General features: G+C 42.7%; 1 protein-coding gene across 8 annotated transcripts in view; it reads left to right on the top strand.

Moving 5' to 3' along the window:
- The window catches only part of LOC122563963 (rap1 GTPase-activating protein 2), a 313,908-nt gene extending 288,529 nt beyond the window's left edge, over positions 1–25,379 (top strand). For 5 of the 8 annotated variants that reach the window (XM_043718318.2, XM_043718317.2, XM_043718324.2 and 2 more), the window contains 7 exons: positions 395–495; positions 2,568–2,681; positions 7,808–7,928; positions 8,522–8,627; positions 10,320–10,396; positions 11,461–11,511; positions 18,526–25,379. In XM_043718318.2, the coding sequence (XP_043574253.1) occupies positions 395–495; positions 2,568–2,681; positions 7,808–7,928; positions 8,522–8,627; positions 10,320–10,396; positions 11,461–11,472 (531 nt within the window). In that variant the 3' untranslated portion in view covers positions 11,473–11,511; positions 18,526–25,379. The remainder of the gene's footprint in view (positions 1–394; positions 496–2,567; positions 2,682–7,807; positions 7,929–8,521; positions 8,628–10,319; positions 10,397–11,460; positions 11,512–18,525) is intronic. The other 3 variants (XM_087977294.1, XM_087977293.1, XM_087977295.1) reach the window with 3 other exon arrangements.
- The last annotated feature ends 1,103 nt before the right edge of the window (positions 25,380–26,482 follow it).

Here is a 26,482-nt window from a genome sequence, read left to right on the forward strand (position 1 = left end):
GCCAGTGACACTACCACCATGTCACCACCTCCCTCTTAAATTGGTAATTGTGCTTGAATTAAAATGCTGTAAACACATCAATTCACAAGGTTGGAGTATTGTCCGACCTTATGAGGAGGTTAACAGTTAATGTTAACTTTGTTTTCTGGCTTTGGTTTTACAACTACAGATGTGACCTTAACCAACAGTTTATATAACCTGTGATATAAATGATCTACAGTCCATGGCACTGTCATCGGAATAAAGAGAAACGACCTGAAGCTAGAAAATTTGTCAGATTCTGCTGACATCTGAACCACATTTGCTGTTCTCCCAGCTCTGTGGCCCATACTTCATCCATGTATGCAATGACATAGCAGATCTCTCTCTGTAACAAACTTTTCGTTTACTTTAGCAGCAAGTAAAACTTCTGAAGAGTCCAGGGAAAAGGAGATCAGCTGTCTTCCCTCGACCCCATACAAGCTCAGACAGTCAGTTGGATGGGAGACCACGCTGGTAAATATGTGATGTCTGGAGTGCTTTATTTGCTCTGCCTTTTGTAGAATAGAATGATAGAAATTTACATTAGAGCAGGTGGAGGCCATTTGGTCTGTCATATCTACACTGAACCTTTAAGAGAGAGTAATTGTGTTTAATCCCACATCCCCACTTTTAGACCATATACCGGTAAGCTCCTTATTGAGAAGTACTCATCCAACTCTCTATTGAAGTTATTGAGGGAATCAACTTTCATTTTTTCAGGTAGAGCATTGAGATGGAAATGTGCTCAGAATGATAGTATTTTGCTTCATCTTCTCTATGACTATAGTTCCAGTGATTTTGAAACTATTTATTCCCCATTTTGCTCTCTGGAATCCTCCTATTTTCTTGATAATACATTTAAGAGGCATTTAAGCAGACATGTGAGCAGGCAGGGATTATAGGGATACAGACCATATGCAGGGAAATAGGATTAGTTTAGAATGGCATCATGGTCAGCACAGACATGATGGGCCAAAAAGCCCATGTTGTTTGGCCAAACTCCCTCCATTTTAGCTGAAATTCCTCATCCTTGGTGACATCTAGCATCCTTTACACCTTTCCTGAAATACTGGGGCCCAGGATCCTCCACAATACTCCAACTAAGGATCAATCAATGAACAATCAAATCCTAGCAATGCTTACTTTCCCTTTATATTCTGTTCCTCTATTTGTAAATCCAAGCAGCCCAAGTCTAATGGCCAGGGAGTATTCTGATATTAATATGTACCAAGGGAGGTTAACTCTGGTAAGTGATATCATCGGATCAGTTACCATATATGTAACCTATTCAAAGTCAAAGTCCTTTTGAGGGCTTTTGTGTTGCTGTGCTGATTAACAATTCCTTGATTTAAATATCATTATCCTTGTTTCCAGTGGCTTTGCCTCTCTCTGTAACCTCCTCCAATCAAAGAATACATTGCCATCTCTGCTCTCCTACAATACAAGAACATAAGAACTGGGAGCAGGAGTAGGTAATTCAGCCCCTCTAGGCTTCTGCACTATTTAATACCATCATGGCTGATCTCATTTCGGCCTCAACTCCACTTTCTTTACAGTGCTGTCTTCTTGCAGATTCCCATCACTTAGCACTCGCAGCCATTCCACGAACAAACAAAGCCCTAAGCAGTGAGATTCCATCCTGAAATTGCACACCCTCTCCTCATTTAAGATGTGCCTTAAAATCTTCACTTTGACCAAGCTTTCAGTCACCCATCCCAGTGACCCAGTGTCAGAGTTCCTGTGAAATGCCTTGGATTATCTTTTTAGGTCAAGGGTGCTAGGTAAATACAAGTTGTTGATGCGTACGTTTAAAGCTTTGCACTTGCATGGGATAATGCATTTGACAGTGTAAAAGAGATATTTTTCAGTTAAAGACCAGAGAAAGCAGATACCTTACTTAGCTCCAGGCAGGAAGGATTACCCTAATGTCCTTTCTCACAATCGGACTTTGCTCCTTTATGATGGCTATCTAACGTTACACCTAAAGGGTTCCTTAATGTTGGTGATCCTGCAAAATCCTTCAATTCATTCTCACTGGTTTTAGCTGTGCTACAGTCGGGGAAAGACTGTGAATGCAGGGAATGACGCAGAGTTGTTCAACCACAGAAACCGATTTTGATATTCATGCCCTCCTTCATTTCTATTGGTATATCCTTCCATAGGTTAACTTTCACAAAGAACAAAAACCACTTGCACTGAAGCCAGGCAGCTATGAATGCTCATTGTTGGAAAAGCTCAGCAGGTCTGGCAGCATCTGTGGAGAGAAACTGGTTTTGAAGAACAGTTCTGAAGATGGGTCATTGGATCCGAAACAGTGACTCTGATTTCTCTCCACAGATGCTGCCGGAGCTGCTGAGTTTTTCCAGCAATTTCTGCTTTTGTCTCTGATTTCCAGCATCTTCAGTTCTTTCAGTTTTTTATTTAGCTATGAAGGCAGCACTTGTTTGAGGTATATAAGGAATCGATTTCATAGATGCACAGGGAGAATGGTTAGTATGATTTCAAGCTGTGGCACTGACATATTGTCTTCAATTTATCTCGGATAGTGAAAGTCTTTCGAGTTTGTCAAAGACAGCTGAGAGTGGTCAGATCTCATCGGACATCAGACGGGAAGCATCGTCGAATCCAAGCTCTCCTGAAATGGGTCCCAACAAAGACAGGTAATCTTCACAGTGCAGTGTAAAATGCCAGCAGAAACACAAGGACTTCCCTCTCTTGACATTTTCATTGACCTTTTGTTTCAAACTGCATTTTTAACGATATGTATCACAGTAGGAAACATAGTCAGATGTTCTTAGTATCATTGTAGTGCCCAAGGAGGCCATTTAGCCCATCTTGTCTGTATTGTGCTCTCCAAATGAGTAGTTGTTCTCCCTCCTGTCTATAACCTTGTACATTCTTCCATTTCTGATGACCATCCCACCTCCTGCAACACTCTCAAATAGCGCCTTCCAGACTATAACTACTCACTGTGTCAAAAAACTCTGTCCTGGTATTGTTCGTGCTCCCTTTACTAATTGCATGAATCTGTACCTTCTCATTTTTAAAGCTTTTGCAAGTGGGAACAGTTTCTCCCTGCCTCCCTCTCTGTCTGGATCCCTCATGTTTTTGAATAGCTCTATGAAATCTCCTTTCAGCCTTAGACCATAGCACCATCAGAAATAGGGGCAAAGGTAGGCCATTCGGGCCCTTGAACCTGCTCCACCATTCAATAGAATCATGGCTGATTTGAGATGCCTCATGTCCACTTTCCTGCCTTTTCTCTGATTCCCCTCTGAACAAGAATCTATCTTGACCTTAAATACACAGAAGGACTGTGCCCCCACAGTTCTTCATGGCAAGGAGTTCCAAAGACTCACAATCCTCTGGGAGAAGAAATTCCTCCTCATCTCAGTCGTAAATGCCTGCCCTTTTATTCTGAGCCTATATCCTCTGGTCGTAGACTTTCCTATGAGGGGAAACATCCTCTCAGCATTTACCCTGTCAAGCCCCTTAAGAATATGTATCTACCAGCAAAAGTCACCACAAGTGGAACCCCAGAAGACTGGCGAATAGCCAAAGTTGTCCTTTTGTTAAGAAGGGCAACAGGATAATCCGGGAAATTATAGGCTGGTGAGCCTTACATTAGTAGTAGGGGAATTATTGGAGCAAACTCTTAGGGACAGGATTTACTTTTATTTGGAAAAAAATGGACTTGTTGAGAATTGTCAGCGTGACTTTATGCAGGCAGGTCTCGCCTCACAAATTTGATTGAGTTTTTTAAGAAAGAGACAGATAATTGATGAGGGTAGGGCAGAGAATGTTGTTTACATGGACTTTTCCAAAGCATTTGACGAGGTCCCTCATGGTATGTTGTTTCAGAAGATTAAGTCACATGGGATCCACGGTGAGTTCGTAAGTTGGATGCAAAATTGGCTTGGTCACAGAAGACTAGTTATTAGTTGCAGAGGGGTATTTTTCTGACTGAAGGTCTGTGACCAGCGATGTCCCGCAAGGCAAGACAATTTTCTGATTCAGTATGTGGATGTACCTACTAGAGAAGGTGCAAAACTTGACCGACTCTTGGGAAATAAGGCAGGGCAGGTGACTGAGGTGTCAGTGGAGGAGCACTTTGGGTCCAGCAACCATAATTCTATTCGTTTTAAAATAGTGATGGAAAAGGATAGACCAGATCTAAAAGTTGAAGATCTAAATTGGAGAAACGCCAATTTTGACGGTATTAGGCAAGAACTTTCGAAAGCTGATTGGAGGCAGATGTTCGCTGGAAAATGGGAAGCCTTCAGAAATGAGATAACAAGAATCCAGAGAAAGTATACTCCTGTCAGGGTGAAAGGGAAGGCTGGTAGGTATAGGGAATGCTGGATGACTAAAGAAATTGAGGGTTTGGTTAAGAAAAAGAAGGAAGCATATGTCAGTTATAGACAGGATAAATCGAATGAATCCTTAGAAGAGTATAAAGGAAGTAGGAGTATACTTAAGACGGAAATCAGGAGGGCAAAACGGGGACATGAGATAGCTTTGGCAAATAGAATTAAGGAGAATCCAAAGGGTTTTTACAAATATATTAAGGACATAAGAGTAACTAGGGAGAGAATAGGGCCCCTCAAAGATCAGCAAGGTGGCCTTTGTGTGGAGCCACAGAAAATGGGGGAGATACTAAATGAATATTTTGCATCAGTATTTACTGTGGAAAAGGATATGGAAGATATAGGGAAATAGATGGTGACATCTTGCAAAATGTCCAGATTACAGAGGAGGAAGTGCTGGATGTCTTGCAACGGTTAAAGGTGGATAAATCCCCAGGACCTGATCAGGTGTACCCAAGAACTCTGTGGGAAGCTAGAGAAGTGATTGCTGGGCCTCTTGCTGAGATATTTGTATCATCAATAGTCACAGGTGAGGTGCCGGGAATCTGGAGGTTGGCAAACGTGGTGCCAATGTTTAAGAAGGGCGGTAAAGATAAGCCAGGGAACTATAGGCCAATGAGCCTGACCTCAGTGGTGGGCAAGTTGTTGGAGGGAATCCTGAGGGACAGGATGTACATGTATTTGGAAAGGCAAGACTGATTAAGGATAGTCAATATGGCTTTGTGCGTGGGAAATCATGTCTCACAAACTTGATTGAGTTTTTTGAAGAAGTAACAAAGAGGATTGATGAAGGCAGAGCAGTAGATGTGATCTATGTGGACTTCAGTAAGGCATTCGACAAGGTTCCCCATGGGAGACTGATTAGCAAGGTTAGATCGCATGGAATACAGGGAGAACTAGCCATTTGGATACAGAACTGGCTCAAAGGTAGAAGACAGAGGGTGGTGGTGGAGGGTTGTTTCTCAGACTGGAGGCCTGTGACCAGTGGAGTGCCACAAGGATCGGTGCTGAGTCCGCTACTTTTTTGTCATTTACATAAATGATTTGGATGTGAGGATAAGAGGTACAGTTAGTAAGTTTGCAGATGACACCAAAATTGGAGGTGTAGTGGACAGCGAAGAGGGTTACCTCAGATTACAACAAGATCTGGACCAGATGGGCCAATGGGCTGAGAGGTGGCAGATGGAGTTTAATTCAGATAAATGCGAGGTGCTGCATTTTGGGAAAGCAAATCTTAGCAGGACCTATACACTTAATGGTAAAGTCCTAGGGAGTGTTGCTGAACAAAGAGAACTTGGAGTGCAGGTTCATAGCTCCTTGAAAGTGGAGTCGCAGGTAGATAGGATAGTGAGGAAGGCGTTTGGTATACTTTCCTTTATTGTATTGAGTACAGGAGTTTGGAGGTCATGTTGCAGCTGTACAGGACATTGGTTAGGCCACTGTTGGAATATTGCGTGCAAGTCTGGTCTCCTTCCTATGGGAAAGATGTTGTGAAACTTGAAAGGGTTCAGAAAAGATTTACAAGGATGTTGCCAGGTTGGAGGATTTGATCTACAGGGAGAGGCTGAACAGGCTGTTTTCTCTGGAGCGTCGGAGGCTGAGGGGTGACCTTATAGAGGTTTACAAAATTATGAGGGGCATGGATGGGATAAATAGACAAAGTCTTTTCTCTGGGGTGGGGGAGTCCAGAACTAGAGGGCATAGGTTTAGGGTGAGAGGGGAAAGATATAAAAGATACATAAGGGGCAACCTTTTCACACAGAGGGTGGTACGTGTATGGAATGAGCTGCCAGAGGAAGTGGTGGAGGCTGGTACAATTGCAACATTTAAGAGACATTTGGATGGGTATATGAATAGGAAGAGTTTGGGGGGATATGGACCGGGTGCTGGCAGGTGGGACTAGATTGGGTTGGGATATCTGGTCAGCATGAATGGGTTGGACCGAAGGGTCTGTTTCCATGCTGTACATCACTATGACTCTATGACTCTATGATTAGTGCTGGGACCTCTTGCTTGTGATACATAAAATTATTTGGATGAAAATGTAAGTGGTCTGTTTTATAAGTTTGCAGATGACACAAAAATTGGTGGAGTTACAGATAGTGAGGAAGGTTATCAAAGGATGCAGCCAGACATAGCTCAGTAGAATTTGGATAGAGAAATGGCAGATAGAGTTTAATCTGAACAGCTGTGGGGTGTTGCATTTGGGCAGACAAATGCAAGTGGAAAGTATACAGTAAAGAGTAAAGTATACAGCAAGACCCTTAGAAGCTTTGATACACCGAGGGATCGTGGGGTGCAAGTCCATAATTCCCTAAAAGTGTTAACACAAGTGGATAAGCTGATAAAGAAGACATGGAGCATGCTTATCTTCATCAGTCAGAGCACTGAGTATAAAAATTGACAAGTCATGTTGCAGATATATAAAACTTTAGTTAGGCCATGTTTGGACTGTGCAGTTCTACTTGCCACATGAGAGGAGGGATGTGGATGTTTTGCACAGAGCACAAAAGAGGTTTACCAGGATGTTGCCTGGATTGGATTAGCTATAAGGAAAGGTTAGTTAAACTTGGCTTATTTCTGCTAGAGCATTAGAGGCTGAGGGGCGATCTGATAGAGGAATGGACAGAGTGGATAGTTGAAGTCCTTTACTCAGGATGGAAATGTTAAATACTAGGGAGCATAGATTTAAGGTGAGAGGGGGAACGTTTAAAGAAGATGTGCAAGACAAGTTTTTTTACACAGGGGGTGATAGGTGCCAGTAATGTGCTGCTAGGGAGGCAGATATATAATAATAATCTTTAAGAGGCATTTAGACAGCCACGTGAACAGTCTGAGAATAGAGGTATATGGACTATGTGCAGGAAGATGTGGCTTGTTTGGAATGGCTTCATGGTCAGCATAGACATGCTGGGCCGAAGGCTGTTCCATGGTCTATGTTCTGAAAACAGTTCAGATTTATCTTTATAATTGAAGTTCCACACCCCTGGAGCCATTCCCATGAATCTTCCCTGCACTCTCTCCAATGCCTTCTCATCCTTAGTTGTTCATGAACCGATCATAAGACACTGAATCAGAAGGCCATTCAGCCCATTCAGTCTGCTCTGCCATTCAGTACGATCATGGCTGATCTGATAATCCTCAACTCCACTTTCCTGTCTTTATTCCCTCACTGATTAAAAATCTATCAAGTTTCCTTACACTCATTGACTTTCCCAGATTCTAGACCCATATCCTTTCAATCTGCTGATGCTGTAGCCATGTTGCTCATACACCTCTTTCTGAGGCTTGTTCTCTCCCCACCTGCACTCACCCTCAGATCCCATTTGCAGCCACCATTGACAGTGCTCTCCTATTGTCAGCCCAAGTTGGGGGGAGGTGGCGTGGTCCTCATGCTGTCTCTCATCATTCTTCACCAGGATCTGCAGCAAACTCAAGGAGAATGGCAAGAGCAACATCTCCCGTTCTTCATCAAGCACAAGTAGCTTTAGCAGCACGGCTGGTGACAATGAAGCTCTGGAGGACTATGAGTCCAGTGCAGTGAGTATATACAGGATATACGGCGGGGAAAGCTGTACCAAGTAAGATGGGTGAGGTTAATCCTTTGTGTGCATTTGTCAATATAGCAGTGCTTGTTGAGGGTAATTATTCTTGATCCTTAGGTCAGGCATTAATTGTGTGTAACATCAAACATTCTTCTGAGGAAGTGAGGCGTCCTGTTAATGTTTCAGTGACTGTTCAGCAATAATTACCACTTATATAATTAAAGACTTGTCTACTATTAAATGTATTGACCCTAATTTTTTTTTTAGTTCATTTAGTCTAAATTCAGTTGGCAAGAATCTCAAGTTCATGTTAGAGCAGTGCTTTCTGTACAAGATCTATAGACAAGAACTAGAAACAGTACACCTGCAGAAGAACAGAGAATCTCTCATAGGAACCTCTGGACTTCCGTGTTGAACTGTGTATGTGAGGATACTAGAATTGCAATTTGCTTCACATAACTGTAGGTGCTGATAGCCTCATCATTCTTTATACTGCTATTGTGTAAATGTATGGTCATGTAGAGTACAATTTATTGGTCATTATTATATCATGTGTCTGACTGGTAAATGCTCTCTCTATTCTCACAGGGGAATCAGCCATCCATAGCATCTCCTTTCCGACAAGAAGTCTTTGTCTACAGCAATGAAAACCAAAGCAGCCCAAACCAAATGAGCTTGTGCAAGAGCCCCACAGGTCTGCATCTCTAGAGTTTGACATTCTCACCTATCCTTCCGAGAACCTAGCCAATTGCCCCATCAACTGTACAGGACAATTGAGGGGTTAAGCCAGAGTGCTATTTCCCATTCAAAGTTGCCAGCATTATACTGCATACAGACCTTAGTCTGTCTGTCTGGAATGCCCCTCCAAGCCACACACTATGCTGAAATCTGGAATTCTCTTGCTAACAGCCCTGTGGAAGTCCCTACATCTCAATGAGATTCCAAAGGGCAATTCACCACCATCTTCTTGATGGCAATTAGGAATGGTCAATCAGTGCTGGCCTAGCCAGCAATGCCCACATCCCATGAATGAATACAATAGTAAATATTTGTTGCAAAGACAGAGAGGACTGAATTTGAGAACTTTCACCAGTTTGAACGTGTGGGTTATGTTAATGCACTGGAAATCCAAAGGCTTAAAGAAGGTGGGTTTCAATCTCAGCATGGCAACTTGAATGCAGTTTAAATTTTCTGGAAGCAGAGGCTAGTTTGGTCAATATGGGACTCTAGTCCTATACCAATGTGATTGCTTTCTGAATAAAGATAAATTATTTCCACTGGTTGGAGATTTGAGAATTAGGGAGTGTTGTCTGAAAATTAGGACCAGGCTGTTCAACAGAGAGTTTAGGAAGCTCTTATGCACACAAAAGGTGATAACGTTTTGAAACGCTCTTCCACAAATGGCTAGATCATTGTTAGTTTTAAATCTGAGATTGATAATTGTTTTATTAAGAAAAGGGCCAATGGCAGGTATATAGAGTTAGGCCACAGATCTCATTAAATGGTGGAACAGGCTTGAGGGGCTGAATGGCCTACTCTTGGTTTTATGTTTCTGAAATAGTCGAGCAGGTCACTAAGCTGTATCATACCTGGAGGAACCCTACATTATCTTTTCAGAGGAACTAGGAGTTGGTGATGAATATTACACCTACCACCAAGCTCTCATACCCCGATAATAAATAAAATATGCATTTTCCCAAGGTACAAATGTCACCGAACCTCAGAGTATCTGACTGTCAGATTGCTGTGGTTTCAGGTTATTTAACGAAACCATGGGCTATATGAGTGAAACCCAACAGCAGGAAATATCAATGTTAATCAGTCAAAGGTAGAGCATTTGTTTAAATATTTCACAAGGCAGCAACACAGAGTTCTGGAATAACGTGTGGAACCTTGAACACATTTTGTTACCCTGCTGGGTTTACCTGTTCAGAAGTTGTGGTTTGAAGAGGTTGTGAGTAAATAATTGACCAAATCTCTCATATCTCCCCTACTCACATACCCAGTGCCTGTAACTTAAATTTGGAACAACTGCTAAATTCAGAGGGAGCAATCCTGAGGTGTAGTTGAAGTGAGGATGGGAAAAGAGTGCAACTTGGCCTTCTAATTCTTGTCTGAAAAATAAAACCCATTATAACTCAGAGAGGTAATTCTGCGTGTGCAATGTCTGGAGATGGTGTGATATGGTTCAGGCTGACAGAATGTACAGTGAACTAATCATCGCATCTTGACCTATCTCCTGTCCTGCTTTGGCCCATATGTCATCTAATTGAAAATAAAGAAATCTGAAATAAAGTTCTTCAACTCCTTCCATGAAAGCCTCCCCCCATCATTGCACACTGTGTTGTCAATCTATATGTTTTGAAAGTTTTATTTTTCTCCACAGATACAGCCAAGAGTAAAACCTCTCCAAGAACTACTTTAAAATTCAGATTTGATAAACTCCATCACAGCTCAAACCAGGTAAGTGCAGGGCTGCAGAGTCCATCTCTTCTTTATTGTAACATTGAATAACTCCTCAGTTAAAGCACTTTCTCACGATAACCTTTGTCATGATCGCAATTGTTCAGCAGCATCTTGGCTCAGTGATTTAATCTTCACGTTGTTTTGAGAGGGTCCAATGGAGAAGCTGGACAGTGGTCAGAGACAGCAACCATTGAACCTTTGAAGGGTTGTGGAGAGATAAACAGAGAAACAGAGAAAGATGGAGAAAACAGCAACAGTGGGATTAAGTTTGAATTATTCTGGCAAAGAGCTTGTAACTAATGGCCTTTCCTCGGTGGTCTATCCCCATTTTCAGCAAATGTTCAGCTTCCTACATAGGCTGAGTTCTAAAGCTAGGCGAAAGTGAGGACTACAGATGCTAGAAAACAGAGCCTAGATTAGAGTGGTGCTGGAAAAGCACATCAGGTCAGGCAGCATCCGAAGAGCAGGAAAATCGACATTTCGGGCAAAAGCCCTTCATCAGGACCTGATTTCTAAGCTGTCTGCATCAGTGCAATGTTCAAATAATCCCATGTTACATCTGCCTTATAGGCTATCTATATGGGCCTCCAGTATAGTGTTCTAGCCTCCTTTAGTAACAGCACAAAAACCTGCAGATGCTGAAAATCTAAAATAAAAACAGAAAATGCTGGAAATACTCAGCAGGTCTTTGAGCACCTGTGAGGACAGAAGCAGGGTTTACCTTTCATCGAGCTGACAGAACGTTACAGATTTACCATTTAGAGTCAGGGAAAAGGGTAGATGAAAAGAAGGAAGAAAAGGAAAGGTCAACAACAAGATGGAGGGCAGGAGTGATCTAAATGACAACTTAAATCCAAGGGAAAAGCAGGTTGATGGAACATGTGAGAAAGGAGAGGTTTGTTCTAGTCAAGGTCACAAGAGATGTTTTACAGCACTGTGAAATGAGGAGCAGTGGTTGTGATCTAACTTTGTTGAGTTCAAAGCTGCTTCATGATTCTATTGTTAATAATCCTTTAAAAGCTAACCAGCAGTTGAGCTGATTTTACTCCAATTGTTTTCAGCAGGGTCACTAACAAGAATCAGTGCCCCACCTGGCATTATGCACTTGTAAGGTCAGTCCTTCTCCATTCCTTATATGTGCGCGTTTTATCAATATATTCCTAGCAATATACACAAGAACATGTGAATTAGGAACAGGAGTCACATACCCTCCATTCAAATCTTCTCCATTATTCAGTAAGACCACGGCTGATTTGTGGGGAGCGTTGCTACCTCACAGCGCCAGAGACCAGGGTTCAATTCCCGCCTCAGGCGACTGACTATGTGGAGTTTGCACATTCTCCCCGTATCTGTGTGGGTTTCCTCCAGGTGCTCCAGTTTCCTCCCACAGTCCAAAAATGTGCAGGTTAGGTGAAGGGGTAAATGTAGGAGAATGGGGTCTGGGTGGGTTGCGCTTCGGCGAGTCGGTGTGGACTTGTTGTGCCGAAGGGCCTGTTTCCACACTGTAACTAATCTAATCTGATTGTAACCTCAATGCCATTTTCCTGTCTACCCCTAATAACCTTTCACCCCTTGCTTAAATAGAATCTATCTCCCTCTGACTTAAAAAAATTCAAATGCTCTTCTTTTCTCCTCATTGTGAGGAAGAGAGTTCCAAAGGCTCATTATGCCAAGGCATTGCTAGGCTATAGCTCAAGTGATGGGAAATGGGATTATTTTTGACTGATACACATGCCATAGATCTCTATGACTCCATGACCCTCCGAAAAAAAACTGCTCATTTCTATCTTAAAAAGGCAACTTTTATTTTTTTAAACAGTCATCCTAGTTCTTGATTCACCCATCCTTTCCACATCTTCCCTATCAAGACCCCTCAGGATCTGAATTACAACATTTAAAAGACATCTGGATGGGTATATGAATAGGATGAGTCCTGAGGAATATGGTCCAAATGTTGGCAAATGGCACTGGAGGTACAGTTAGTAAGTTTGCAGATGACACCAAAATTGGAGGTGTAGTGGACAGCAAAGAGGGTTACCTCAGATTACAACAAGATCTGGACCAGATGGGCCAATGGGCTGAGAAGTGGCAGATGGAGTTTAATTCAGATAAATGCGAGATGCTGCATTTTGGGAAAGCAAATCTTAGCAGGACTTATACACTTAATGGTAAGGTCCTAGGGAGTGTTGCTGAACAAAGAGAACTTGGAGTGCAGGTTCATAGCTCCTTGAAAGTGGAGTCGCAGATAGATAGGATAGTGAAGAAGGCGTTTGGTATGCTTTCCTTTTTTGGTCAGAGTATTGAGTACAGGAGTTGGGAGGTCATGTTGCGGCTGTACAGGACATTGGTTAGGCCACTGTTGGAATATTGTGTGCAATTCTGGTTTCCTTCCTGTGGTCAAGATGTTGTGAAACTTAAAAGGGTTCAGAAAAGATTTACAAGGATGTTGCCAGGGTTGGAGGATTTGAGCTATAGGGAGAGGCTGAACAGGCTGGGGCTGTATTCTCTGGAGTGTCGGAGGCTGAGGGGTGACCTTTTAGAGGTTTACAAAATTATGAAGGGCATGGATAGGATAAATAAACAAAGTCTTTTCCCTGGGTTGGGGGAGTCCAGAACTAGAGGGCATAGGTTTAGGGTGAGAGAGGAAAGATATAAAAGAGACCTAATGTGTATGGAATGAGCTGCCAGAGGATGTGGTGGAAGCTGGTACAATTTGGATGGGTATATGAATAGGAAGGGTTTGGAGGGATATGGGCCGGGTGCTGGCAGGTGGGACTAGATTGGGTTGGGATATCTGGTCGGCATGGACGGGTTGGGCCAAAGGGTCTGTTTCCATGCTGTATATCTCTATGACTCTATGACTCTATATCTGGTCGGCAAGGACGAATTGGACTGAAGGATCTATTTCTGTGCTGTATGACTCGATGAATTTGTGACTGCATGATATTTTTCATTCAAATCACCACTTGCTCTTCTAAACTCCAGCGAATTCAATCCTAGCCTGTCCAAAGTTCTGTCATAAAACACCAGTTTGTTCCAAGTATTAGTCTCGTAAATATTTAAGGAATTGATGGGGAGGTAGAAGACTTCAGGGTATGGATAATAGATACATCTCTGGGACACACAGTAAACAACCCCATTGCTCTGTGGTCGAACACTTCAACTCCCCCTCCCACTCCACCAAGGACATGCAAGTCCTGGACTCCCTCCACCGTCAAAAACTAGCCACCCGACACCTGAAGGAAGAACGCCTCATCTTCTGCCTTGGGACCCTCCAACCACACAGGATCAATGTTGATTTCACCAGTTTCCTCATTTCCCATCCCCCCACCTTATCCCAGATCCAGCCCTCCAACTCGCCCTCTTGAACTGTCCTACCTGTTAATCTTACTTCCCACCTATCCGCTCCACCCTCCTCTCCAGCCTATCACCATCAGCTTCCACTTCCATCGATCTATCACATTCCCAGCTACCTTCCCACCAAACCCCCTCCCCCATCTCTCAGCCCCGTTGGGCCACCCCCCCCCCATTCCTGATGAAGAGCTTATGCTCAAAACGCTGACTCTGCTGCTCCTTGGATGCTGCCTGACCGGCTGTGCTTTTCTAGCGCCACACTTTTTGACTCTAATCTCCAGCATCTGTGTCCTCACATTGTCCCAATTGTTGTGGTTCTGTTCGCCGAGCTGGAAGTTTTTGTTGCAAACGTTTCGTCCCCTGGCTAGGCGACATCATCAGTGCTTGGGAGCCTCCTGCGAAGCGCTTCTTTGATGTTTCCTCCGGTGTTTATAGTCTATAAGTACCGGAGGAAACATCAAAGAAGCGCTTCGCAGGAGGCTCCCAAGCACTGATGATGTCGCCTAGCCAGGGGACGAAACGTTTGCAACAAAAACTTCCAGCTCGGTGAACAGAACCACAACAACGAGCACCCGAGCTACAAATCTTCGCACAAACTTTGAATTCTCCCAATTTACTAGCAGAAACCTTGCTCCAGCTTTGTAGGAGTTTGGTGATTCTGTGTGATCCCACAGTACTTGTAAGAGACATCTGGAATGCCTTACACAATTTTTTTACAAAGGAAAAATCGAGTTGCCTCAGACAGAGTGCAATGAAGGTTCGCTGGATTGATTACTCGTAACAAAATGTCGCACATCGAAAATGAAAACAGAAAGTGCAGAGTAGAACACAAGAGACAGGAGCTGGAGTATCTCAACATTTTCACCTTATCACCACATTCCTTGATTCACTCACCGTACAAAAATACATTGACTCAGTCTTGAATACAGCCATTGACTCCACTGGTCTCTGGGTTAGAGAAACCAAAAGCTTCACAACATTAAGTGTAAGAAGTTCATCATCTCAATCTTCAATAGCCATCTGCTTATCAATGGGACCAATGATGCTAAACTTCCCAGCTAGGGGCTGCAGCATCTGCCCAATCAAGGTCTCTAAGGACTTTATACATTTCAATAATATGTTCTGTCATTCTTCTAAATTCCAAAGACTGGTCCATTTTACTAAATCCCTTCTCATAAGATGACCCTCTCACCTTAGGATAAATTGAGTGATACAACCAAAAGATGCTGGAGAGACTCAATAGATCTTTGTGGGCGGCACGGTGGCACAGTGGTTAGCACTGCTGCCTCACAGCGCCAGAGACCCGGGTTCAATTCCCGCCTCAGGCGACTGTCTGTGTGGAGTTTGCACGTTCTCCTCGTGTCTGCGTGGGTTTCCTCCGGGTGCTCCGGTTTCCTCCCACAGTCCAAAGATGTGCAGGTCAGGTGAATTGGCCATGCTAAATTGCCCGTAGTGTTAGGTTAAAGGGGTACATGTAGGGGTAAGGGTGGGTTGCGCTTCGACGGGGCGGTGTGGACTTGTTGGCCGAAGGGCCTGTTTCCACACTGTAAGTAATCTAATCTGACAGCATCTGTGGAGATAAAATCAGAGTTAACGTTTCGAGTCTGATCTGATGCTTTTTTGGGATAAATCCCCAGGACCTGATCAGGTGTTCCCGAGAACTCTGTAGGAAGCTAGAGAAGTGATTGTTGAGCCTCTTGCTGAGATATTTGTATCATCGATAGTCACAGGTGAGGTGCCAGAAGACTGGAGGTTGGCTAACGTGGTGCCATTGTTTAAGAAGGGCGGTAAAGACAAGCCAGGGAACTACAGACCAGTGCACCTGACCTTGGCAGTGGACAAGTTGTTGGAGGGAATCCTGAGGGGCAAGATGTATTTGGAAAGGCAAGGACTGATTAGGGATAGTCAACATGGTTTTGTGCATGGAAAATCATGTCGCACAAAGTTGATTGAGTTTTTTGAAGAAGTAACAAAGAGGATTGATGAGGCAGAGCAGTATATGTGATCTATATGGACTTCAGTAAGGCATTCGACAAGGTTCCCCATGGGAGACTGATTAGCAAAATTAGATCGCATGGAATACAGGGAGAACTAGCCATTTGGATACAGAACTGGCTGAAAGGTAGAAGACAGAGGGTGGTGGTGGAGGGTTGTTTTTCAGATTGGAGGCCTGTGAACAGTGGAATGCCACACGGATCGGTGCTGGGTCCTCTACTTTTTGTCATTTACATAAATGATTTGGAAGCGAGCATAAGAGGTACAGTTAGTAAGTTTGCAGATGACACCAGAATTGGAGGTGTAGTGGACAGCGAAGAGAGTTACCTAGATTACAACAAGATCTGGACCAGATGGGCCAATGGGCTGAGAAGTTGCAGATGGAGTTTAATTCAGATAATGCGAGGTGCTGCATTTTGGGAAAGCAAATCTTAGCAGGACTTATACACTTAATGGTAAGGTCCTAGGGAGTGTTGCTGAACAAAGAGAACTTGGAGTGCAGGTTCATAGCTCCTTGAAAGTGGAGTCGCAGATAGATAGGATAGTGAGGAACGCGTTTGGTATGCTTTCCTTTATTGGTCAGAGTATTGAGTACAGGAGTTGGGAGGTCATGTTGCAGCTGTACAGGACATTGGTTAGGCCACTGTTGGAATATTGCGTGCAATTCTGGTCTCCTTCCTATGGGAAAGATGTTGTGAAACTTGAAAGGGTTCAGAAAAGATTTACAAGGATGTTGCCAGGGTTGGAGGATTTGAGCTATAGGGAGAGGCTGAACAGGCTGGGGCTGTTTTCCCTGGAGCGTCGGAGGCTGAGGGGTGACCTTATAGACGTTTACAAAATTATGAGGGGCATGGATAGGATAAATAGACAAAGCCTTTTCCCGGGCGTGGGGGAGTCCAGAACTAGAGGGCATAGGTTTAGGGTGAAAGGGGAAAGATATAAAAGAGACCTAAGGGGCAACTTTTTCACACAGAGGGTGATACGTGTATGGAATGAGCTGCCAGAGGAAGTGGTGGAGGCTGGTACAATTGCAACATTTAAGAGACATTTGGATGGGTATATGAATAGGAAGGGTTTGGAGGGATATGGGCCGGGTACTGGCAGGTGGGACTAGATTGGGTTGGGATATCTGATCGGCAAGGACGGGTTGGACCGAAGGGTCTGTTTCCATGCTGTACATCTCTATGACTCTAAGTGTTCCAAAGAAGACTCATGTTGGACTTGAAATATAAACCCTTTTTTCTCACTCCAAGATGCTGCCAAATCTGTCGAGATCACTAACACTAACCTAATTTCTTTCCACAGCTTTCTCTTAAGCTTCTTGCCCTGGCCTCAGTGAGACTGTCTGGTTCTTTGAAGCCCTTTAGCTCCAACAGAATTAATTTCACCTCTGGACAGGAGCTAGACAATTAGATACCCTCATAGCTTATGTTTTAAATCCATCACCATTTGTGCAGTGGATGAATGTGGGAAGATGGTGATATAGTAATGTTGCTGGGTATGTACTTGAGAGTTTCAAGTTGGGGAGGTGGGTTCAGACTCTCACCCTTGCTGCTAAATTAACAAATCTAGGATATAAATTTAATTGGTGATGGTGACCAGACAGCTATCATAAATCATCAAAGAAAACTCACCTGGTTCACTAATTGATTAGATTAGATTCCCTGAAGGGCGTGGAAACAGGTCCTTCAGCCCAACCAGTCCACACCGATCCTCCGAAGAGTAACCCATCCAGACCCATTTCCCTCTCACTAATGCACCTAACTCTATGGGGCAATTTAGCATGGCCAATTCACCTAACCTGCACATCCTTGGACTGTGGGGGAAACCAGAGCACCCGGAGGAAACCCACGCAGACACAGGAAAGAATGTGCAAAGTCCACACAGACAGTCGCCCGAAACCGGATCCCTGGCACTGTGAGGCAGCAGTGCTAACCACTGAGCCACCGTGCCACCGTCAAGGAAGGAAATCTATCTTCCTTACCTGGTCTGGCCTACAATGAATACAGACTCACAGTGATGTGGTTGACTCTGAAATGATCTAGCAAGCCACTCAGTTTGAGGGCAATTAGAGATAAGCAACAAATATTGGTGTTGCCAGTGACATCCACATCCCATGGCAGAGTAAAGGAAAAATAGCCCAACAAGGTTTCATATCAATCCCTGAATTGAATTGCTGGTCTCTGAAAAAATTGCCTTAGGGACTGCAGTCTTCATGGTCAGTTAGCCCCTTGACACCCCTGACTTTAATCAGATGCAGCTAAAACTGCATGGAGAGGATATCTATGCATAACGTCTGGAGAGAAAACTGAGGGAGTGTTGAATATTTGAAGAATAAAATCACAATTCTCTCACTAATCCATGTCTGACTGACTGGTATTTATATATGAATCCAGATGAGCACCAGCTACAAAGTTTACTTCTTCGCATTTCCACCTATTGGATCCCGTAATTTTATGAGGAAAATCATTTTAATCAACACTATGGTTGCAAAAACAGAAAACTATGCACAGTAAATATGAACTTTCTTATAAAAGTGGCATAGGCTGATGATTAGTTACTCTTGTTATAACAGAGGCTTTAAACAATTTAAAATTGTCAAGGTCACAGAGCCAAAATAATGCACAAAGCAACTTCACATAAAGCCATTAAGGATTGCTGTATGACACAGACAAAAGTCTAGTTTTAAAACCGCTTTTAAAGTTTATTTTGAAAATACTTAGTTTTATTAATTTTGAGCGTTCTGCTGTCTATACTCTCTGTAAATTGTTTTTCAGTGAACACCATTTCAGGGATAATCCGGCTGACAGTAAAGGCGCCCTTCATTCCCTCCAACAGCTAGTGGAAACTTCCATTCACTGCAAATGTAGCTACAGCCGGTTCACCTTGAGCTGCACCCGTCCTTTCTGCATCTGAAACACACCTTCCTGTGTCCTGGGAGGCTGGAAATCACCAGGAAATTCTGTCCTACATCTGCTGTTACAGGGGTTCAGGTAGTCCACTCCAGCTTCATGGCAGGCCTATTCAGGGCCCACTCGGAGATGTGTTACTGTCAGGGTTTAGGTAATTCAGCAGTCTAATGCATGTACACTGTAGAAGGTATGGATAATCTTCAATGTCCCCTGTTTCCTTCCCTTGCCTGGTGCTGCAGCCTCTTGAAAAGAAGCGTTCTATGGGCACCTCGCTGGTGAGGTACTGTTTCAAAAGCATTAAGCTTGCTTCTTTGCAGCTTATGATGGGATGTACCTGGGACAGATATATTGAAAGAGATTCTGCATATCCTAAAAACAGACCTCCTAGAGGTCTCCAAGCCCACTGGGAAAACATTTGAGGTGATCTCACTGCCTCCTGTCCAAGGACAGAGGGCAACAAAACCAGGAGACCTCAGGGATATCAATCTTCAAACACATCCTCCCTTGTCTAGTCATTCTGAGGCAGTGAGGTGGTCGTACCTGAATCCCTGCCAATGTTGCTTCGCACAGTAATTGTACCAGAGCCTAAACTTTGTGTTGTAACCTGTTATCCACTATGTTTACACTGCCAATTAACAAAAATGTTTGTTGTGTCCAGCTAGGTTTGTCATCTGTATATCTGATGTTACATTTAAACGCGATAGATGTTCAAAGTTAAAAAAAAAAAATCTGCCTTTCTCGGTCCTGGGTCTTTGAAGGATTACAGTAAAACGTGCTCAACAAGATTATAATTCATTTTAGTTTGTTCCCTGAACCATGTGATTGATATATCTTGTGAAAGCTTCAAGCACTTTCCTATCCAGTTTTATTTTATCTCTTTTTATTTGTCTATGTCATCCTTGGTTTTGAAAGTCAGATGGCAGGCACCAGATCTTGCCCCTTATAACTGGACACTGGATGGTAAGAAATGGTTACTCACCTCTTGCGCAATTTTGGAACTAAAGTGAATCTGGCCTGAGCAGCCTTCCACCCCATTCCTGTGGCAGGAAGTCCATGTGTTGCAGAACACCAACAATTATTAGTGTCACCCCCAAGGTTGCCATGAACAAGTGCCCCCAACCCATGGTGCCACCCTCACCCAAGAACCACTTACTAAATGTGAGAGATCCAAACTTCACCATGTCCACCCTATTCACTAACTTCTAACAGCTTGATCTACGTTCTGTTTCCCTTCCTGACAAAAGGATAACCAGTGTACAGAAATAACTCTTGATTCCTAATTCAAAGACTGTTCTGGTTTGGTGTCGGCATTCTCCTCCAGCCCTGGAAGAGCTGCCAACTATTCCCTGGTTCTCTCTTGTCCCGAACCTACTTTATTCAGTATTAAAATTGGCAAGAGAAACAGAAATCCTTTATTTTGTGAGAGCCCCCAAAGTTTAGCCTTACTTTGATACTATCCCATGGAACAGTGTTTGATAAACTTCCCAATTTGATGTGGACTGACATCTTTCCATTTTCAGAAAAGTTAAACCACTCAGAAAATGATTGGTCAGTGTGTATTGTATCATCATGTTGAGCTTTTAATCAATTGGAGGTTACAGTGGAATTGTCAAAAGCCATTTTGTCGAGAGAGAGCGCTCTTTTGAAAAAGGCCATGTCTGCTGCCCCAATCAGCTCAGGGACGACTGTGAGAAGCTTTCTGCCATTGCAATTTTGACCAGAATTGCTATGTTTGCATTGGTCACAGTCAAGGGCCCAGGCCTGTCTGTAAAGGTGTAGAATTCTCACTTAGCTGATTTGGAGTGTTTTCATCGTGAGGATTACTCTGTGTAGTCTGATTAGCATCAGCTAATTCAAACAAAATTCAACAAAAACTACATGTTAGAATTTGCATTAAGGTTAAAAGAAATGCAAACACAAGGTTGAAAAGTTATAGAAGATTGTCTTGGTGCACTGCTATGATGCGGAGTCAAATCCTTTGGGGGTTGGATCACAACAGGTATTTTATCTCACAGATTTGAATGTGAAGTAATCTGGACCAAGGAAATAACACCCCACTCACTTTCCTCTAACTCATTTTAATATTTTCTGTTTTCATTATCCCCTCTTTCTCCTTTTCTCGCTGTGCCTCACTCACTAATTCCATAAGACCAGAAGACATAGGAGTGGAAGTAAGGCCATTTGGCCAATCGAATCCACTCTGCCATTTAATCATGGCTGATGGGCATTTCAACTCCACTTACCCGGACTCTCCCTGTATCTCTTAATTCCTTGAGAGATTAAGAATTTATCAAACTCTGTCTTGAAGACGTAATGTCTCAGCCTCCACTGCGCTCCGTGGCAATGAATTCCACAGGCCCACCACTCTCTGGCTGAAGAAACGTCTCCTCATTCCCATTCTAAATTGACCCCCTCTAAATCTAAGGCTGTGCCCACGGATCCTAGTCTCCCCACCTAATGGAAACAACTTCCCAGTGTTCACCCTTTCTAAGCCATGCATTATCTTGTAAGTTTCTATTAGATCTCCCCTCAACCTTCTAAACTCTAATGAATACAATTCCAGGATCCTCAGCTGATCATCATATGTTAGGCCTACCATTCCAGGGATCATCCGTGTGAATCTCCAGTATGTCCTTCCTGAGGTGAGGGGCCCAAAATTGGACACAGTATTCTAAATTGGGGCCTAACTAGAGCTTTATAAAGTCTCAGAAGCACATCGCTGCTCTTACATTCCAACTGTCTTGAGATAAATGACAACATTACATTTGCTTTCTTAACCACCATCTCAACCTGCAAGTCAACCTTGAGAGAATCCTGGCCTAGCGCTCCCAGATCTCTTTGTACTTTTTTCCAAAGTGCAAGACCTCGCATTTGCTCACATTGAATTTCATCAACCATTTACTGGAGCACTGTCCTAAACTGTCTAAATCTTTCTGCAGTCTCCCCATCTTCTCAGTACTACCTGCCTGTCTGCCTCACTTTGTACCATTGGCAAACTTCACCACAATGCCCCCAGTTCCTTCATCCAGATCATTAATATATAAAGTGAACAGCTGCGGCCCCAAAACTGACCCCGGCAGGACACCACTTGTCACCAGCTGCCATTCTGAAAAAGAGCCTTTTATCCTAACTCTCTGCCTTCTTTCAGACAGCCAATCCTCAATCCATGCCAGTAGCTCACCTCGAACACCATGGGCCCTCACCTTACTTAGCAGCCTCCTGTGAGGCACCCTATCAAAGGCCTTTTGGTAGTCGAGATTGATAACATAAACTGGGTTTCCCTGGTCTAACCTACTTGTTACCTCTTCAAAGGATTCTAATAGGTTTGCCAGGCACAACCTCCCCTTACTAACTCTATGCTGACTTGTTCAATTCTGACCCTGCAGTTCCAAGAATTTAGAAATCTCATCCTTAACAATGGATTCTAGAATTTTACTTACAACTGAGATTAGGCTAATCGGTCTATAATTTTCCATCTTTTTTCTTGATCCTTTCTTGAATAAGGGGGTTATAACAGCAATTTTCCAATCATCTGGGACTTTCCCTGACTCCAGTGATTTTTGAAAGATCACAGCCAATGCCTCCGCTATTTCCTCAGCCACCTCCCTCAGAACTCTAGGATGTAACCATTGGGGCCAGGAGATTTATCAATTTTTAGACCTTTTAGCTTTTTTAGCACTTTCTTTTTGTAATGACTACCATCCTCAACTCTGCCCCCGACTCTCCTTAATTGTTGGGATATTTACTCATGTCTTCCATTGTGAAGACTGACACAAAGTATTTATTAAGTTCTTCAGCTATTTCTTTATCTCCCATCACTAGCCTTACAGCATCAATTTGGAGCGGCCCAATGTCTACTTTTGCATCTCATTGGTTTCTGATGTATTGAAAGAAAATTTACTATCATTTCTAATATTACTGGCTAGCTTACCTTCATATTTGATCCTCTCCTTCCTTATTTCTCTCTTTGTTGTTCTCTGTTTGTTTTTGTAGCCTTCCCAATCTTCTGATTTCCCATTGCTTGCTCTTGGCCACTTTATAGGCGGTCTCTTTTTCTTTGATACATTTCCTGGCTTCCTTCGTCAGCCATGGCTCTCTAATTCCACCCCCTCCTTTGAGATGAACCTCTGTACTGTGTCCTCAATTTCAATTACACCCAGAGGCTCCTGTAATTGTTGCTCTCCGGTCTTCCCCACTAGGTTCTGCTTCCAGTCAATTTTCGTCAGTTCCTCTCTCATGCCCCTGCAATTACCTTTAGCTAACTGTAACATCATTACATCCGATTTTGCCTTCTCTCTTGACCATCTGAACTCTACCATATTATGTTCACTACCTCCTAAGTGTTCCCTTACTTTAAGATCTTTTATAAAATCTGGCTCATAACATAGCACTCTTCCTCGTCACTCTTCCTATTTTCTGTCGAATCTCTCTCTGCTTCCTCTTGGAGTTCCAAAATATTGTCTCCCACCTAAATCTCTTGTTGTATTTTCTCCTTTCATTCTCATCAATTTATTTTGATTTTCTCTCTCCTACTTCTCTGTCTCTCTCTCATTCGAGTGGACTTCCATTCTATCTGTTTCTTTCATTGCTCCCCACTCTCTCATTGTCCTCTCTTCTACTCATTCTAACTCCGTACTTGTCCTTTCTCTCCCTTCCACTCACCAGCCTGTCACAATTGAAATGTGCTTGGCCAGTTATTTTCCATCTGTCACAGAAGTTTGCACCATTTAAAAACCCTTCACTCTCGGAGAAAAGGCAGGGCCAAAATCTGGCAAGATCTCCTTCTTTGAAATTCTAAAATGTTTTCCAAGCATTTCAACACATGTTTTGCATTCTTGCCCTTATTTCAGAACTGAAATGATTATTTTAACACCGCATCCACAAGACACAGCTAGATGGTTCTGTCCTATGTTGGCCCTCTGTAAGGTGCCTATGATAGAATTGACTGTAAATCACCTATGATCTTAGAGGTAGCAGATTTAGGAGCCTTCCTGATGCCCAGAGAATGTCTAATCACTGGTTTAATGGAAGTCATCTTGTATGGTTGTTGCACAAATTCAAAATCAAATCTTCTGTATTCTTCTGTGTGGTTACCAAAATCTGAACTGAATTTGCAAGACTCTCCTTGTAATCAACCATAGTTGGTGTTGGAATTTAAGATTGTACTCCCCACTTCTTGCATCTTGGAAAACGTCTTGTCCTGGTTTGTGCAATCTGGAAGTGACAGATAGAGGTTAGATTCTGGTTCCCCACACTTCCCTGCACAGTCACTCATCCCTGCATGGACATTCAAGAGAGATTCACCTCAGACTGAATTTAAATAAATGCATTTCCCTTTAGACATTACAAACATTATAAATATCACGCTGTTGACAAAGGAATGATAAACAGAGAAATAGAAAACACAAAAAAACCTATTTAAAAAAGCAGCACTTAACCACTTTATTGCCTCAGGTATTATCACAGCCTATAACCAGATATCAGTTCTGTCATCTTGATTTTCCAAGTTTGACCTTCACCATTGACAAATTGAACAAAATGGCTGACAGATGTATGGAAAGTATTTATTTGAGGTTGCAAATATTACAGCTCTGGATAAATCTGAAGATGTCTTTTAAATAAATCATAAAATTCAACTTAATTTGTAATTCTGTTTGTTTAAGGATGGAGAGATAAATCACTTAGTGGGCTTCTAACTTGGTGGATACTTTCCCTATGGTCATGAGTTTGAGACTGCACACACAGTTAGTCTGATGACGATATTCATTCTGTATTGGGGGACATGTTCATATTGGTACTGCGGAGTGGTGAAAATCACACCGGCTTTCTATCAGTCAGTGAGGTTAGCTCAAGGAGAGAGCTGGTCAGCTAAGCCTTGTCCTTTTCCGTCTAGGCTGAGCTAAGTTGTAAATCAAAGGAAGATGGACTGAACAGACTCTGTAAGGGAGATCTGACTGCAGAGACTTGGTGAATTGGCATGTCTGATATTGTCAAACTCCAGTGGGCTGTACATCCTTCCCATCCTTTCATCACAGTGCCAAAGATATCAGCAATCTCACTGTCTGAAACATTCTTCCTTGCCCCTTTGAATCTGCTATTAAAAGACTTCTTGGAGCCACTTCTCCAAGTATTTTCACTAACGTTTAGTATTTTTTTGCCTTTATGAAGAACCTCAGGATGTTTACTGCATTGAATGGTGAAGTGCCATTAACAGAATGATTCTCAGGAGATTGAAGTTGATGGCATCACTTAAAGCCAGTAGGCTCCAGCCTAATGCCAATGTGTCTATAATGTGATTTTTCTTCTGTTTCACTGTCACACATATACATAAACACACCCCAGTAGGTGTCATCTTTGAAATGCAAGAGGTTCCTGGAGCTACACTCCTGCTAACTCCTGTGTATTGATCAAACACAGAATGCAAAACACTTGAAATTCAAAACAGTGGGACCAGGACCTACAGTTGAGGGGTTGTTGACATGAACTAAGGTGAATGGTTAGGATTATGTGTGTGGAACTGTTAATGAGATGTGGCAGAGACTTATGAAGCTGCCTGACCATCCACGGATGTAAATATTGTACAATTAATTTATTGCTACTTTGGCAAAATTCCTTTCGTTGTGATGTAAAAACTGGAGGATGTCAAACATCCTTGTTTGTATATTTTGCCCATGTTTCTGTGTGACGCTACACAATAATAAATGTATTTTGTGTCAAAATGATTTCGAGTCTTAATCTAGGTACTTCTTATGATATATTCATAGCACGTTTATAAGCTCCATACGTAGAAGTCGGAGGGACTATGGTTTGACCTGGAGCTTGAGGAAGTGTACTTACTCAGGAAAGAGAAGGTACAAATTTGAATTAATTAGTCAAATAAGCAAAAACAACATTAGGAAAAACTTATGCACTTTTTCAATGAATGCCTGGAGCCAGGAATGTTACTGCCTGAGAGTGTGGTGGAGGCAGGTTCACTCAACTCATTCACCAGTGAATTACCTGTCTTTTTTAAAAGGACCAGTATCCTGGATTTTGAGAAGAACACAAGAGAATGTGATATGCTGACTTGGAGAGCTTTTTCTCATTTCAAAAATGTACTTTATTCATAAAAATATCTGCAGAAACATTTAGAGTCCATAACACAGTTCAGTTCTGTACAATAAAATATGAAGAAACAAACATTGGAGTTTGACTCTACCCAACAAACAAACCAAAGACATTTCTTACTTGTATAAGACTATTGTTACATATACTTGAGGCACCCTTAACTGAATGGATTCCCATTTAACTTAGGCTGAAAAATAATAGATGGTGGTCTTTCCCCATTGCATCTTGGCAGCAGCTTCCCCAAGCTTTAGTGTGTCTCTGATTTGGAGAGCAGGTACAGACACAGTGGGCTGAATGGCCTCTTTCCATGCCGCAAAAGTTCCGTGATAGATCAGAGGACTTTGTTCAAACACGCCTGTACGAAAATAGCAACACAGTTCTGGCATGACAGTTTTGCTTCCAAGAGACTGCCATTTACTCTTAGAAAATGATACCATGATGTAGATAATGAGGTTGTAATAAACCAGCACATCCACACAGTAAAAAAAACATTATACCAGGTGTCAAAAGAGCTGCTGACTCACAATCATATATTTTTCACCCAGTGATGAATTCAAAGTGTTGCACATTCAGGAACAGGAATAGTGTATTCATCATGAAAGTTTTAACCATTATATAGTGCCTGTCAACATCCCTGGGCATGCCAACACATTTCACAGCCAACTTCATAGTTTTCAGGTGTAGTCAGTACCAGAATGTTGGAAATACAGCAACC

The sequence above is a fragment of the Chiloscyllium plagiosum genome, unplaced genomic scaffold (genome assembly GCF_037043375.1).
Source record: "Chiloscyllium plagiosum isolate Xiang-an unplaced genomic scaffold, Cpla_swu_hap1 HiC_scaffold_31, whole genome shotgun sequence".
NCBI lineage: Eukaryota > Metazoa > Chordata > Chondrichthyes > Orectolobiformes > Hemiscylliidae > Chiloscyllium > Chiloscyllium plagiosum.